The following is a 17555-nucleotide window of genomic DNA, read 5'->3' as shown; positions in this document are numbered from 1 at the left end:
GATATTTCTATATCTATATATTGAAAGATATTGTTATTGCGAAAAGTTTGTTTGAACTTAAATCTCACTAGAGAAGTTCTATCTAGGAAAGTTTGGTATTAAGTGGGAACTTTTGGGACCCCTCCAGCCTATCCTGGGAACTTAATATTTTCAAAGAAACTAGACTGCTGAAGTAGGGTATAGACCCTCCTACTATTCTTTGGAAATTATCTAGTAAAGATATTTGTATTTGGGGCTGGAGAAATACTCAATAGAAATATTCTACGAGAGGCTAGACCACGAATGGTTGGGTTTTTTTACCCTTCCAGGCTAACCTGAGAATTTTCAAGTTTGATCTAAGTGAAACCGTATAATATTCCGTTGTTAGGAAAATAACACTATTAGTTTTGTGATTTCAAATAAAATGGCAATTGAAGCAAACCAAAATGGCGGGAATAATGAGGTGACAACTGAGTCATCATCCTTGAAAGTTCAAGCTCATACCCAATGGGGTTCTGTTGTGGTTCGTACAAACCATCCTCTGAGAGCTGGGGAAATACTTGAAAAATTCAATGGACAGAATTTTGAAAGGTTGTAACAAAAAGTGTTGTTCTATCTGACTACGATGAATCTTGCGAGATTTGTTACTGATGACGAACAAAATCTCAAAGAAGATAAAAAAAGATGTACATGTCATTAAGACTGTTAAAGACTGGATAAATGATGATTTTCTCTGTCGAAACTACATTTTGAATGGTTTGGAAAACTCTTTGTATGGAGTCTTTGATACAAAGAAAACAACTAGAGAATTGTGGGACCAGAAATATACATCTGAGGATGCTAGTGTAAAGAAATTTGTGGTTAGATGGTTCCTAGATTATAAAATGGTAGATTCCAAATCTATGAGTAGTCAAGCTTAGGAATTACAAATTATCTTGCATGAGATTCACTCTGAGAGTATGATCCTAAGTGAGACCTTCCAAGTAGCTGCATTGATTGAAAAACTACCCCCTGCTTGGAGGGAGTTCAAGAGCTACCTGAAGCACAAACGAAAACATGTGAGCATTAAAGAATTGATTGTTAGACTTCGTATTGAAGAAGACAACAAGATTTCTAAAAAAAAAAATAAGTTCTAAACAAGATGTGGCTAAAGCCAATTTGGTGGAACAAGGTCAAAATTCGAAGGGAAAGAAGAACTACAAAGCCAATGATAAAGGGTTCAAGTTTGGGCCAAATGGAGGAATCTCCAAAAAGTCATTCAAATTTCTTGGCAGGTGCTTTAACTGCAACAAGTCGGGTCACAAGTCCACGAATTATAGACTGCCAAAGAAGAAACAAAATAATGAGGCGAACATAGTAGATAGCATCTCCAAGGATGTTGATCTAATAAATCTATCAGCCATGGTTTCTGAGATAAACCTAGTTAATTCTAACCCAAAGGAGTGGAGGATTGATACTGGTGCCACTTGGCATGTATGCTCAGACAAGAGTCTGTTCAAATCTTTTGAACAGGTAGATGATGGCGAGAAGCTTTTCATGGGAAACTCTGCCACATCTCAAATTACGGGTCAAGGAAGTATGATCCTAAAAAATGACTTCTGGAAAGGAGCTGACTCTGAACAACGTGTTGTACATACCAGAGATCCGTAAGAACCTAGTGTTTGGTTCACTGCTGAACAAACACGGATTCCGTATTGTATTTGAGTCAGAAAAAGTTGTTCTGTCCAAAAGTGGAATGTATGTGGGAAGGGGTTATGTAACTGATGGGTTGTTTAAACTCAATGTAATGGTTGTTAAACCAAATATCAATAAAGTTAATAACTCTTCTACTTATTTGTTTGAGTATTCTAATGTTTGGCATGGTAGACTAGGACATCTTAATTATGACACTCTACGGAGTTAGCTTGAATCATATACCAAATTTTCATATTGATTCAAATCATAAATGTGAAACATGTGTTGAGGCGAAACTAACAAGGTCATTCTTCAAAACAATTGAAAGGAATAATGAACCCCTAAATTTAATACATGGAGATGTATGTGATTTAAAATTTGTTCAAACAAGGGGAGGCAATAAGTATTTTATTACCTTTGTCGATGATAGCCCTAAATATTTCAATGTGTATTTGCTAAAAAGCAAAGACGAGGCTATAGAGAAATTTGTTCTCTATAAGACCGAAGTTAAGAATCAACTTAACAAAAAGATTAAGGTGTTGAGAAGTGATCGAGGTGGTGAGTATGAATCGCCATTTCTTGAATTATGTGCTAAACATGGAATCATCCATGAAACCACTACACCATATTCACCTCAGCAAAATGGTGTTGCTGAAAGAAAAAATCGTACATTGAAAGAAATGATGAGTGCAATATTGATTAGCTTTGAATTGCCTCAGAACATGTGGGGAGAAGTTGTCTTGTCAGCTAATCATCTTTTAAATAAAATACCCAAAAAGAAAGAAGTTAAGACCCCTTATGAGTTATGGAAAGGAACAAAACCTTCCTTCAAATACTTAAGAGTGTGGGGGTGTCTTGCCAAAGTGGTTGTACCTTTACCAAAAATGGTAAAAATAGGTCCAAAAATTATTGATTGCATTTTCATTAGTTATGCACATAACAGTATCGTGTATCGGTTTCTGGTGCATGAGTCTAAAATATCTGACATACACAAAAATACGATAATGAAATCCAGAAATGCATCATTCTTTGAACACGTATTTCCATGTAGATCAAAAGAGGATTCAAGTTCGTTAAAACAAACACATGAGACTATTGCTGAAAATAGTCAGGATCAAAATCAGGAGTCTGAGGATGAACCTAGACGTAGCAAAAGAATTAGAACAGAAAAGTCTTTTGGTCGAGATTTTCTAACCTATTTGCTAGAAGGTGAATGTAATGACCTAAATTTCCTAATAAGGTATAGGACCTTGATTAGGAGGTCAGGAGGGTCATAAATGATTTATTATGCCATTAAATGATTATATGCATGATTATGTGAATTATATTATTATATGATGATAAACGCATGCATATGGGTCCACTTTTCATTATAACGGCATTTTGGTAATTTGGCCCGTTGAGGGCATATTTGTATATTTTCATGCATGTTGGTGAATTATAAGTAAGACCACATCATAATGTGGATTTGTTCGAGCTATTCGGCATGAGACGATCTTTGAATGCAAGTTATCGGTTCGGTCATAACAAGGTTAATTTCGGGGTTCGGGGTGAGTCTCGCGGTAATTTGGTGATTAGTACATTACCGAGAATTAAAGGGTAATGGGATCTGATTTATTAGCATTTGAGAATATTGGGAATAATGGGAATTGGAGGACGTTAATTATGATTAACGAGATAAAGGAGAAAGGATGGTTTTACCCTTGGTGGCCTTAAGAGGACTTTAAATGACCTAGGGGCATTTTGGTCTTTTGACCTTAAGGATTATATCAACCTTAAGAAGTTGTAGAATGCTGTAGAAAACAAAGCATCATTTCTTCCTCTCCCATTCATCTTCTCCACTCCTTCTTTCTTTGAATTTTGAAGCTCAATTTGAGGAGTCAAGCTAGGAAGTGAACCTTAATGGTCTAGGGTTATGTTCTACCATTAAAGAGGGTGTGATTCTGAGCTTGACTTAAGTTTCTATCCATTAGAACTCTGTTTTTGCTATGTTTTCCTTTTGGTTTCCAGCTTGTTTTCTAGTTTGGATCGATGAGAATTGATGGGAGTTTTTGGCAAAGGTTACTTGGGTTGTGATGCCTAGGACTTGTATGTTGGGTATTTGGGTTCATTTGGAAGTTTGATTGAGGTGGAAGCATGTTTTGAAGGTTGGAAATGGAAAACTTGAAGGAGGAAGAACCAGGGTTGTTTCAGCCTGGTCCTAGCACTATAGCGCCCAAGGGAGGGCGCTACGGCGCTGTCCAGGGCCAGACAGCTCTGGATGTAGTGCTAGGGCGCTAGGGGGGCAGCGCTGTAGTGCTACCCTGCTTTTCCCGATTCATATTTTGGGCACTTTTTAGGGTTTTTGGCTCGGGGTTTCAATTCCTAAGGCTCGGGATCGAATCTATCAACCGTTTGGGTACGATTCGAGGTCCCGGGAGTGAGGTTTAGGTCAAGAACGTTTTATTGTTGATTTCATTAATTGGATTCCATATTTGGTTATGGCTAGGTGACCGCTAAGGGATGAAACGATCGATTGTTCTCAAGGGTCGCTCATTTGTTATTTCTCGCTCGAACCAGAGGTAAGAAAAATGCACCCCATATGTAACATGCATGGTTTTTGATGTAGCATGTTGAGTGCTCTATTTGTATATCTGGAATGCATATCAAATGCTTGAAAATTTGCTATCTGTGAATGGTACCGACTTATTAGTCAAAATCAGCAATGGTGTCAATACTAACTATGAAGCTGTGACTCGTTAGTCAGGTTCGGCAGTAGTATTGAGCACTGGTCGTATGGTATTGGCTTATGAGTCAAGAACAATATTAGCGTGTTTAACACAAACTGAAAAGATTAGATCTAATCGACATAAGCACTATCATCAGAAGTATGAAATGCTTGACATACCTTAAGTTTGATGAAAACCAAAAGTGCTAGTTTAGTCTAAAGGCTAGTTATTTAGAGCCAGAGCCAAAAGGCTAAGATGACCTACACATCACATGGCTAGGAGGGTATGGGATCGAGATAGACTTATCAGTCATCTGACCGAGATAGACTTATCAGTCATCTATTTAGAGAGTGACTTATTAGTCAACTATTCAGAAAGACTTATTAGTCGTCTATTCAGAGAATGACTTATTAGTCACCTATTTAGAGAGACTTATTAGTCATCTACCTCAGAGCGAGAGACTTATTAGTCATCTACTCAGAGCGCAGGACTTCACAAACATTTATTTGTACCTGCTTGCATGCATGAGTAGGGTTATTACTGCTAGGCGTGCCTATTATGACTTAGTAACATGTTATTACTTGTTCATGAGCATATTAAGTTTTCTTGCTGAGCTTCGGCCCACTGGTGCTATATGCTGCAGGTAAAGGCAAAAGAAAGCTGGACCATCTTTTAGTTGGAGAGCTTAGGTGACGATGTATACATATGCGACTGCTCGACCGCCATAGCCGAGGGTTTAAAGAGGAACTAGGGTTAAACCTTATTTTGCCACTTAGGTTGGCTAGTTGTAAATATTTTATTGTAATTAACCTTTAAATTATATTTTTGGGATCCCAATGTATACAATAAATGTTTTAGTGAAACGTTGTATCTTAACCAAAAAATTCAACCCTTAACCGCTAATCATACTTAGTTACACAATTATGGCTAAATGACTCGATTAGCGAGTTTAGCACTGTTTAAAATGCACACCGTAACGGTCCCTGGGTAGTAGGGCATTACAAACTTGGTGTTAGAGATTGCCAAGGTTAAGGGTTCCTGAAGACAAGTTGGGCATTTACACTCGTCACTAAAGATAGCTTCACTTAGGGTATGGTAACTATTTCTGTAGTTATGTGCTTAACTGCTTAAATAAAATGTAAATGCTTTACGTGCACATTGTATTAGGGAGCATGAGATTCTGATAGAGCCTGGCTCTTGACTATTAAATGATTATATGATTACATGCTCCGTGATTATATAAATGTGATATTTTCATGCTGAGGTTGGAAGCATGGTGTGTATGTTGGAAGAGCATGGGTTATGGATTGATGTTTGAATGCCATGGGCATGTTTTTAGCACTGCAGTGGTTGTAAATGTAGTGTGGTAAGATTTTTCTTGTGGGGAAAGCTCTTGATATGCTCATCATGTTTAATGGGTCAAGTTATTGACTGCAGATTCAATCAGCAGATATGTATCCAAGGTAGATAATGACCTGGTGGTGGTTATACCGGGGCTGGGAGTTACAGCCAGGGTTTGAGTTCTCCATCTGCCCCTCAGAATTTCCAGCAAATGTTTATAGATTTGCAATTAAGATTGCAGAGGCAAGAGGAAGAGATCAGGTGTTTGAAGTAATAGCAGAACTTGTCGAGGAACACCTCTTCCTTTGTTATGCCAGGAGTGGCTCAGCCTGGGGTTGAGAACAGGTGGGAATTCCTTTGTGGAAGATTCCAGGAGTATTACCCTCCAGCTTTTTAGGGAGGCCTAGATCCGTTCAGAGCTGAGCAATGGATGGGCATGATCAGTTCCATTCTTGACAATATGGGGCGGGTAGGTCACGATAGGGTGATCTGCGCTACATATGTATTGCGAGATGATGCCCGGACATGGTGGGAAGTAGTATCCCAGACACAAGAAAAAGTTGTGATTGACTGGAAAGAATTTAGGCAGCTGTTTAATGAAAGATATTACTGTGATGCAGCCCAAATTTCTAAGATGAATGAGTTTATGAACCTGGTTCAAGGCAATGCAACAGTAACCGAGTATGTTAACAGATTTGATGGGTTGGCCAAGTTTGCTTTTGATATGGTACCCACGGATGTAGCTCGAAAGGAAAGGTTTATTCAGGGATTGAATCCCAGATAGCTCAGGGCATTAGAGTTGCCCCAGTGCATGAAATTTCTACCTACGCTCAGGTGGTAGGGAAGGCTCTTGCTGTTGAGAGCACAGGAAATGAGAAGGAGCTTGCTAGAGAGCACGAAGCTCAGACAGTGACACCTCCATTTATTGGAGCGAGCAAGAAAAAGAATTGGAGGACTTATCCAAAATGTGCTCAGTGTAAGAGACTTCATCTGGGAGAATGTCGAGCAAAGGCATGTTTCGTATGTGGAATGGTTGGGAATTTCATGAGGGATTGCCCAAGGCGAGGAACAGATGTGCAAAAGGGGATGGACAGCTCGACTCCAGCTCGAGTGTTCATTCCGAAGCAGTCAGATTCGGAGACTGAGACTGAGGCTGGTTCCTCAGGTGTGGCAGGTCAGCTTTCTAGTTATGATTCTTGTATTGTGTTGACTAGTTTTGGTGCCATGTTGCTCTTTGGTTGTTGCATCTAGAGAAGCATAGACTTGTGTATGCAGATTGCATGGTTATGTTGTGATGAGTTAGAGTTATGGTGGAAAGGACTCATCAGTTGGTTTGATAAAATTGGTTATGACTAACTTCAGGATGATCCTGAGTATGGATTGGTTAGCCAAGTGTGAGGCAATGATAGCTTGTAAGGAAAGGATAGTAACTCTTTGATTGAGAGTGGGAGACCCTTGTGATAGTTGGCACTGTTCATGGATTTTGTATGCTTATGACATCTGTATTTAGAGCTAGAGATCTATTGCAAGAGGATGCATAGAACTCCTAGCTAGTGTGGTGGATACCACTTAGGTCGTGCCAGTGGGATCAGGACAGACTGGATTAGTCTGTGAGTTTCTGGATGGATTTCTAGTGGGATTTGTCAGGATTATGTTTACATAAAAGGATAAAAATGGTGATTGCATTGGTGTCAGAGATAGAACCAGGTCTAGGGCACTGTATTGAACAACTTCAGCAAAGTTGTAAAAACGTAAGGCTCAGTTATTGAGTAAGATGGTATTCTCCAAGGTGGATCTTTGATCTGGTTAGTACAAGCTGGAGGTCAGGGAGAAGGATACGCAGAAGACTGTTTTTATATCAGATAAGGGCACTGGGAGTGCTGAGTTGTTTTGATGAAATAGATGAATAGCATATTCAAGATTATCTTAATTGGATTTGTGATCGTCTTGATCGATGGTATTGTGGTATATTCTTGGTTGAAGAATTTCCAAGGTCAAGGAACGCCTTAGAGGGCATGAGTTTCCTTGGACGGGCAGGATATTACATGTACTTTGTGGAAGAGTTCTGAGCCTTCTTGCATATCAAAATCAGTTTGTAGGTTGTTATGACACCTCAGTGACAGGGAAAAGTGATTGCCCAAGCAACATGTTAGTTAAAGGATATGACCAGAACTAGAGTAGAGTTTCTGGTGGGCCAGGTAGCCAGTTGTACACTTGAATTTACTCTTTTAGAGAGGATCAAAAGGAAAACAATTAAGTGAACCATAGATGGGAGAATTGAGGGGAAATTCTTAGCTGGATTAGCTAAGGACTATGCAGTGTCAGACATGAGTTATGGTGGTAAAAGGGACCGGACTTGGGATCCGATTAACACTGGGATTAAACAAGGAATTCTAGATTAATCTCGTACTACTCTCTTATTATCTTCATCCAGGCATCATAAAAGATGTATTAGGATATGAAAGCTTTATAGTGGTGGCTGGGATAGAGAGGGACATAATGGAATACATGACAAAGTTTTCAAACTATTAACAGGTCAAGACAGAGTATCAAAAAGCAGTAAGGCCATTGCAGCCTTTGAGTATTCTATAATGGAAATAAGGAAACATCACGATGGGTTTCGCGGTGGGACTGCCCAGGATAGTGGGTCAGCGTGATTGGAATTGGGTCATTGTGGACCAGTATATAGAGTGAGTTCACTTTTATCAGTAAGGACAAGTAACACAGTTGATCAGTATGCAGACCTCTATGTGAGAAAGGTAGTACGCCTTCTTCGGAATTCAAGGTCTATCTTATCATATGAAGACTCTATTATTACTTCCAGGTCTTGGGAAGGTTAAGGAAGGCGATGAGTATATATTTGGAACTTAGTACAGTTGATTATCATCAGACTGATAGTAAATCAGAGAGAGAGTTATCCAATATTGGAGAGGCATCTTATGAAACATTGTATGGTAAGGAATGTATATCACCCATTCATTGGAATGAGATGGATAACATGTTATAATCGGATCTTGAGGTAGTTCAGGGGACCATTGAGGTTATTGAAAAGATTGGAGCTTGGATGCTCATTTCTCAAAGTAAATGGAAAAGTTTTGATGATTTGAAAAGTAGGAACATGGAGTTCCAAGTAGAAGATTGTATCTTCTTTAAAGTATCAACATGGAAAAGGGTGAGGAATTAAGGGCAAGTTGAGCCCTAGATTAATATGACTGTTTGAATCTTGGATAGGATCTATCAGGTTGCTTTTGGGTTGACCTCAGTTTTTGCATTGTCGGCTGTATACAGAGTATTTTATATTTCCATGTTGAGGACATGGGTTAGAAGAAACTCATGTGTTGAGTTATGAGAATTTGGAGGTTGAAGCTAAGTTATCTATAAGGAGTAGCCAGTTCAGATTTTAACAGAAAGAATAAAGTTCTGAGAAGTAAAGCTATACATTTAGTTAAGATATGATACAGAAACAGTGAGGTCGAAGGAGCGACCTGGGAAACTGGAATCAGTTGTGCGAAATTTATATTCCAGGTGGTTCAGATAAATTTCGAGGACGAAATTTCTATAAGGAGGGGATAGTTATAATGACCAAAATTTCCTAATAAGGTTTAGGACCTTGATTAGGAGGCCAGGAGGGCCATAATTGATTTATTATGCCATTAAATGATTATATGCATGATTATATGAACTATATTATTATATGATGATAAATGCATGCATATGGGTCCACTTTTCATTATAAGGGCATTTTGGTAATTTGGCCCGTTGATGGCATATTTGTATATTTTCATGCATGTTGATGAATTATGAGTAAGACCACATCATAATGTGGATTTTTTTCGAGCTATTCGGCATGAGATGATCTTTGAATACAAGTTATCGGTTCGGTCATAACGGGGTTAATTTCGGGGCTCGAGGTGAGTCTCGGGCTAATTTGGTGATTAGTACATTACCGGGAATTAAAGGGTAATGGGATATGATTTATTAGCATTTGATAATATTAGGAATAACAGGAAATTGGAGGACGTTAATTATGATTAACGAGATAGAGGAGAAAGGATGGTTTTACCCTTGGTGGCCTTAAGATGACTTTAAATGACCTAGGGGCATTTTGGTCTTTTGACCTTAAGGATTATATCAACCTTAAGAAGCTGTAGAAGGTTGTAGAAAACATAGCATCATTTCTTCCTCTCCCGTTCATCTTCTTCTCTCCTTCTTTCTTTGAATTTTGAAGCTCAATCTGAGGAACCAAGCTAGGAAGTGAACCTTAATGGTCTAGGGTTATGTTCTACCATTGAAGAGGGTGTGATTCTAAGCTTGAGGTAAGTTTCTAGCCATTAGAACTCTAGTTTTGCTATGTTTTCCTTTTGGTTTTCAACTTGTTTTCTAGTTTGGATAGATGAGAATTGATGGGAGTTTTTGGCAAAGGTTACTTGGGTTGTGATGCCTAGGACTTGTATGTTGGGTATTTGGGAGTTTGATTGAGGTTTGGAAGCATGTTTTGATGGTTGGAAATGGAAAACTCGAAGGAGGAAGAACCAGGGTTGTTTCAGCCTAGTCCTAGCGCTATAGCGCCCAAGGGAGGGCGCTACAGTGCTGTCCAAGGCCAAACAACTCTGGATGTAGCGCTGGGGCGCTAGGGGGGCAGCGCTGTAGCGCTACCCTGCTTTTCCTGAATCATATTTTGGGCACTTTTGAGGGTTTTTGGCTCAGGGATTCAATTCCTAAGGCTCGAGATCGAATCTACTAACCGTTTGGGTACGATTCGAGGTCTCGGGAGTGAGGTTTAGGTCAAGAACTTTTTATTGTTGATTTCATTAATTGGATTCCATATTTGGTTATGACTAGGTGACCGCTAAGGGATCAAAGGATCGATCGTTCTCAAGGGTCATTCATTTGTTATTTCTCGCTTGAAGCAGAGGTAAGAAAACTGCATCCCATATATGACATGCATGGTTTTTGATGTAGCATGTTGAGTGCTCTATTTTTATATCTGGAATGCATATCAAATGCTTGGCAATTTGCTATCTGTGAATATTACTGACTTATTAGTCAGAATCGACAATGATGTCAGTATTAACTCTGAAGTTTTGACTCATTAGTCAGTTTCGGCAGTAGTATTGAGCACTAATCGTATGGTATTGGCTTATGAGTCAAGAACGGTATTAGCGTGTTTAACGCAAACCGAAAAGAATAGATCTAATCGACATAAGCATTATCATCAGAAGTATGAAATGCTTGACCGACCTTAAGTTCAATGAAAACCAAAAGCGCTTGTCTAGTCTAAAGGCTAGTTATTTAGAGCCAGAGCCAAAAGGCTAAGGTGACCTACACGTCACATGGCTAGGAGGGTATGGGACCGAGATAGACTTATCAGTCATCTGACCGAGATAGACTTATCAGTCATCTGACCGAGATAGACTTATCAGTCATTTGACCGAGATAGACTTATCAGTCATCTGACCGAGATAGACTTATAAGTCATCTATACAGAGATAGACTTATTAGTCATCTATTTAGATAGTGACTTATTAGTCAACTATTTAGAAAAACTTATTAGTCGTCTATTCAGAGAATGACTTATTAGTCATCTACCTCAGAGCGAGAGACTTATTAGTCATCTACTAAGAGCGCAGGACTTCACAAACATTTATTTGTACCTGCTTGCATGCATGAGTAGGGCTATTACTGCTAGGCATGCTTATTATGACTTAATAACATATTATTACTTGTTCATGAGCATATTAAGTTTTCTTGCTGAGTTTCAGCTCACGGGTGCTATGTGGTGCAGGTAAAGGCAAAAGAAAGCTGGACCATCCTTGAGTTGGAGAGCTTAGGTGACGATGTGTACATATGCGGCTGCTCGACCGCCACGGCCAAGGGTTTAAAGAGGAACTAGGACTAAACCCTATTTTGCCGCTTAGGTCGGCTGGTTGTAAATATTTTATTGTAATTAACCTTTAAATTATATTTTTGGGATCCCAATGTATACTGTAAACGTTTTAGTGAAATGTTGTATCTTAACCAAAAAATTTAACCCTAAACCATTAATCATACTTAGTTGTATGATTATGGCCAAATGACTCGATTAGTGAATTTAGCACTATTTAAAATGCACACCGTAACGGTCCCTGGGTAGTTGGGCGTTATTGTGAACCTCAAAACTTTGATGAAGTTGTGAACTCCACTGATGGCTCTTTATGGAAAAAAGCTATTAATAGTGAGATTGAATCCATACTTCAAAATCACACCTGGGAGTTAGTAGATCTTCCTCCAGGATGTATGCCTTTAGGGGCTAAATGGATTTTCAATAGGAAAATGAAAGTTGATGGTTCAATTGATAAGTATAAGACACGACTTGTAATTAAAGGTTATAAGCAATGTGAAGGCCTTGATTATTTTGACACTTATTCTCCTGTGACGAGAATAACTTCCATTAGGATGATACTTGCTATTGTTACATTGCGCAATCTTGAAGTACATAAAATGGATTTGAAAACTGCTTTTCTAAATGGGGATTTAAATGAAGAATTTTATATGGAACAGCCCGAGGGTTTTTCCTCCCCGGGATAAGAATGAAAAGTTTGTAAATTGGTGAAACTTTATATGGTTTAAAGCAAGCACCAAAACAATGGCATGAGAAATTTGACCAAATAATGTTGGCAAATGGCTTCAAAATCAATGAATGAAATAAATGTATTTATGTTAAAGAAACAGATAATGACTATGTCATTTTGTGTCTTTACGTAGATGACATGCTCATTTTTTGACGCAGTGATAAGATGATCAAATCTATCAAGAGTATGTTGAACTCAAAATTTGACATGAAAGATATGAGTCTAGCAGATGTCATTTTGAGGATTCAAATCTCAAGGACATCTGATAAGATCATTCTTAGTCAGTCACATTATGTGGACAAAATTCTTGAGAAATTCAACAAAGAAGATTCTGGTGTATCTAGAACCCCTGTAGATTCGAGTCTACATTTGTTCAATAACAAAGGGGAGAGTGTCTCTCAGGTAGAGAACTCTAGAATTATTGGAAGTCTAATGTACTTAATGAGTTGTACAAGACCTAATATAGCCTACACAGTTAGTAAACTGAGTAAATACACGAGTAATCCATGGTCTGACCACTGGAAAGGAATAACACGAGTACTTAGGAACTTGCGATTTACTCGTAGCTATAGGCCACACTATACTAAATATCTAGCATTACTTGAAGGGCATTCTAATGCTAATTGGACATCTGATATGAAAGACTCAAAGTCTACGAGTGGATATGTGTTTACACTCGATGGTGCAGCTGTATCATGGAAATCTTCTAAACAAACGGTAATAGCTAGATCCATGATGGAATCTGAGTTTATTGCCTTAGACAAGTGTAGCGATGAAGCTGAATGGCTTCGTCAATTTTTAGAATATATTCCAAAATGGCTTAAACCAGTGCCAGCTATTGACATACATTGCGATAGTCAATCTGTAATTGGTAGGGCACATAATAATTTGTATAATGGTAAGTCTAGACATATACGTCGTAGACACAATACCATTAGACAACTACTCTCAACTGGAGTTATCTCTAGTGACTATGTGAAGTCAAAGGATAATATTGCGGATCCACTAACCAAAGGGTGAAATAAAGAGTTGGTTGAAAAATCAAGGGGAATGGGACTAAAGCCCATGAATGAAAAATCAATACAGTAGACACCCAACCTAGTTGATTGGAGATCCCAAGATCTAGGTTCAAAGGGACAACTAAAACTGTAAAGATTGTTGAGGTTATCCTCGTTGTCCATTCCTATGATGAAACAACGATAACTGTAAGGAAAATGTTAAACTATGCTTTTAATGATTTCTTATGCATCGAAATATCAAGCAGAGTAATACGGGTTACTCTTAATTAAGAAAATCACATATGTGAGAGAGAAGATGGGCCGCTTCTATAGGAATTGAATAGGGCTCAATTCCTGGAATATCTCTTGCAGAACCAGGGAAATGTTTAGGGCCAAAAACAAACATAATATTGAGAACCAAAATATGTTAGGAAAGATTCCTATGTGTGGTATATCATCGTTTACACGAACAGTAGAATAGTTCAAAGACATCGCGTCTACTGATCAGCCAGTAAAGCAAATATACTTACAAAAGGGAATGTTCAAAGGGTAACACCTACCTATCCCATGCGGGTTTCTAACGTTGAATTCTATCACATAGGTCTATGTGTTTTATTTTTTTTCCTTGAGTCAGTTTTTTATTCATGTGGGGGCGTGTTATAAGTTTTTGTTTGAATTGAAAAACAAATAGGATTAGTCCCACATTGTTTTTTAGAGGTTTTATTTTTCTTTCTTAGCCTATATAAGGGAATCATGGCCTAGTAGTTTAAACCATAAAAATTCCTTGCTTAAGGTATATAAGTATATTAATTATATTTATGTTATGATTTTAGTTAAAAGTTTTATATTCTTAGTGTAGAGTCATATTTAGTTCGATGAAGTAATTAAGTTACTTGTCGTAATTATAATTATTATTCCAAAAGAAAGTTGGATAAGAATAAGAAAAGAAACATTATTCAATGATAGGGACCACGTACCAAATCTCTTTGGAAATAGATAAGTAAATAATTCTTAATTCAAATATTTATCTATTTTCAGCTTGTTAGCATATATATGTTAATTTACATGAATTTGTCAAATTAGTTGGTGTACATTATTGGAAAAGAATACAGCCGATCAGCGATTTCTTTTCCTTTTCTTCTTCTTAATATTTTAAATTGAAACTCTCAGCCTTAAAATATGAGGAGGTCAATTATTAAAGGGAGTAGTATCGACTTCATCATACACAAACTTATTTTTCCCATGTAATTGGAAAATAAATGAACAAGTGAAAAAATTATCACTAAATTAATACGTAAAATTGGGGATTAGCCTTTGCACTAGAAAGATTATCTTATCTGTAATCAATTACACATCTGTTCGCTTAAACTTTTATTTGTTTTTATTTTGGAATTTCGTATATATATGCTACGTATTAAGTATTATTTATTATGTCATTGCCAACAAAAAAAAAAGTATTATTTATACCTTAAAGCGATTGTAAAAGTCCTCAGCTATATCTCCAGTGCTGTGATCCGCAATCTTTTCTGAAATAAAGTTCATCATAGAGGAATCGACTGAGTGAAAATTATAAATAGACTAACCAGTAACCCCTCCCTCCCTCCCTCTTATCCTATCAATAAAATAATTAAAATTATAAAAAGAGAGACCTGGGTGTGTTCTTGTGAAGGTGTCCCATATACTGGATCCTCTGCCATGCCCATGTGTGGCTCCTTCATACTTCAAAATCAAGCAATTATTATAAGAAAAATTAATGTTTCTAATAAGTTAATTTTCAAAGTTAAACATATGTACCTGGTAAGCACTTGAAGCAGTTCCAAATTGAAAGCCTTTGGGGAAGCTACGCCTGGTTAGACGAGCTTCGACAGAAGTGGTGAGCAGATATGAAGAAGCTACTAATAGAAGTAGATGGATGATGAGAAGAAGAGTAGAAATGTGATAATAATTTCCCATAATTAAGGATGAATATGTGTGCCTCTTTCACCTCAAAAATCTCTATTTATATACACATTTCTTCTTCGTAACTCAAAAAGTCATCACTTTATGGTTGAATATCATATCAACTATGAGCTGTATTCCTGAGGAAAGATACAGAAATTTATTATATGATTTGTTTGATTGGTTTGTGTATGGTGTATACGTTACTGATAACATGGAAAATGTACCCCATCTAGATTATAAAAATTATCTTTATATATTTAAAAAAAATTCTTTATATATGTTTACAGTATTAATTCCTTTTTTTGTTCGGGAGAGAGACTAGATCTATGTGTAAATATATAGGACAATTTTTGTATGGCTTCACTTTAAGCTTTAGTGTTGGGGCTTTTCACTATTCTCCACTCGTGAACAGTTTTCGGTGCAATTTTTTTTTATAACCGTGTATATTGTAGTTGTTTAGAGCATCCTGCAAATTTTCAGAAAATTCCAAATAGTTTACAGTACCGAAAATTAGGTTCAAATATATTGTTTTTCACGCACATAAAAAAAATTAGTCACGCGTGCAACAACATGTTTGAACTTAGTTTTCGGTACTGTAAATTATTCAGAATTTTCTAAAAATCGTGTTGATGCTCTAAATAGCTACAATATACACAGTCATAACAAAAATTGCGCTGAAAACTGTTCAAAAATTGAGAATACTAAGAGCCCCACCAGTAAAATATTTAAAGTGAATCACCAAATATATTTATATAAATGTTTGATCCGTATAAGTATATTAGTGTTGGCATATATCATATATGTATGCAACATATTGAACATATTTATGTATTATGCAACGTCTTTTCCGATAAAATAAATGAAAAATAATAAAATATGAAATCATATTTTTCTGAAGCAGGAGCAAAACATGATTAGGATTTAGATATAAATTAAATGTCAAATAGATCCTAGATGTCTATGAACAAAATGATGACAATGTAGTGTCACTTTCCATGCGCTAAATCCAACTCTTGTGAGTCAATTTTTAATACTATTTCTGGGTCCGATCCCATTATCTTATCCAAGCATTTGTAACCCAACATAAGTGTTGTGGTGTAAATATCTCTTCAACAATAAATTTCGTAATAAGACTGATTATACCATTGATCACACGTTTAATTGACTTAATCAATTGTGTAATTGTGTTCTTGATTTGAACTTTAAGAAAGAACCCAATGGAAGAACCTCCAAAAAGAATTTTTTATGCTAAATTCAAAATAGATTCTCTTAACAATTCAGTAGAATTACAATTGTTTACCTAATTTTTCAAAAACTATAAATATATTAAAAGATAAGAGCTAGAAAGAAAGGCTAAGAAATAAATAAAATCACAGTTTTTACGTGGTTGGGGCTTTAATAAGCCTTAGTTCACGAGTTACTAGTATTAGGCTTTAGGGAGTTTTGACAATGGAGATTTTCTACAAGTTCAGCAACATTTAGCTTACAAGAAAAAATTTGGGATCCTCGCTGCAGTGCACGACTATTCCTATTTATAGGCAGTCATGTTACTTAGGTATAATCTGGGCACAATAAAGATATAATTACAATTGCTCGCTAATGGAGTCATAATACAAGAAATGTAACATAATTAAGGGCTATTAATCTGGGCCCATTAGGTCGGCTTAGGCATGGTGATGCCTTACAACTGTCATTTGTACGTTAGAACGGACTGATCTGCATGGGCTACCAAAGAGATCTTGGGGACAGTATCTTTCAGAGTAGTGGCAGTACCATTTCTTAGGAACAGTGTACGATCCGTGTGTACCCCATTCTTCAAGTTAGTTAGGGAGACAAACTTCCGGATTTCTCGAGGACATGTCAGTTGTAGGAAGGATTGGGCTTGTTCTATCCGACTAGGTGATCCGGGTTCATTTACCTAAGTCCTGGTTCGTTTACCAGGATCCGGGTTCATTTACCAAGGCGAACATCTTGATGGCGCTGTCTTCTCCTAGATCCCACTTGATGAGATCTATCTTCTAGAATGGATCCTCCGCCGTCATAATTTACACCCCGCATGATATAGACTGAATACGATCAGGAAGGTGATTTGGGCCTGCACCTCAATTCAGGCCCCTTTACTATCCTTGTGCTACTTTCCCGTCATTGGGCTTGGTATGATCTGGGCTATCAGGGTTTCCTTATTCATTGTTCACTGGGCCCAGATTGGGCCCGGACCTCTTCTGAGGGCCCATGGACCCGTTTGGCCGTGCCAGATATCATAGGTGGAAAATATAAATAACATTTACCCCCCAAGTCTTCAT

General features: G+C 37.4%; 1 protein-coding gene across 1 annotated transcript in view; it reads right to left on the bottom strand.

Moving 5' to 3' along the window:
- LOC133801566 (beta-glucosidase 17-like) overlaps window positions 1–15414 on the bottom strand; it is a gene marked incomplete in the record, with an annotated part of 466706 nt that extends 451292 nt beyond the window's left edge. The window contains 3 exon segments of the mRNA XM_062239810.1: window positions 14779–14837; window positions 14961–15030; window positions 15106–15414. Coding sequence (XP_062095794.1) covers window positions 14779–14837; window positions 14961–15030; window positions 15106–15264 — 288 coding nt within the window.
- Window positions 15415–17555: the final 2141 nt, after the last annotated feature.

Source organism: Humulus lupulus, chromosome 1 (genome assembly GCF_963169125.1).
Source record: "Humulus lupulus chromosome 1, drHumLupu1.1, whole genome shotgun sequence".
Taxonomy (NCBI): Eukaryota; Viridiplantae; Streptophyta; class Magnoliopsida; order Rosales; family Cannabaceae; genus Humulus; species Humulus lupulus.
The sequence above is the reverse complement of the archived record's forward strand: the minus strand, read 5'-3'. Positions and strand labels throughout refer to the sequence as shown.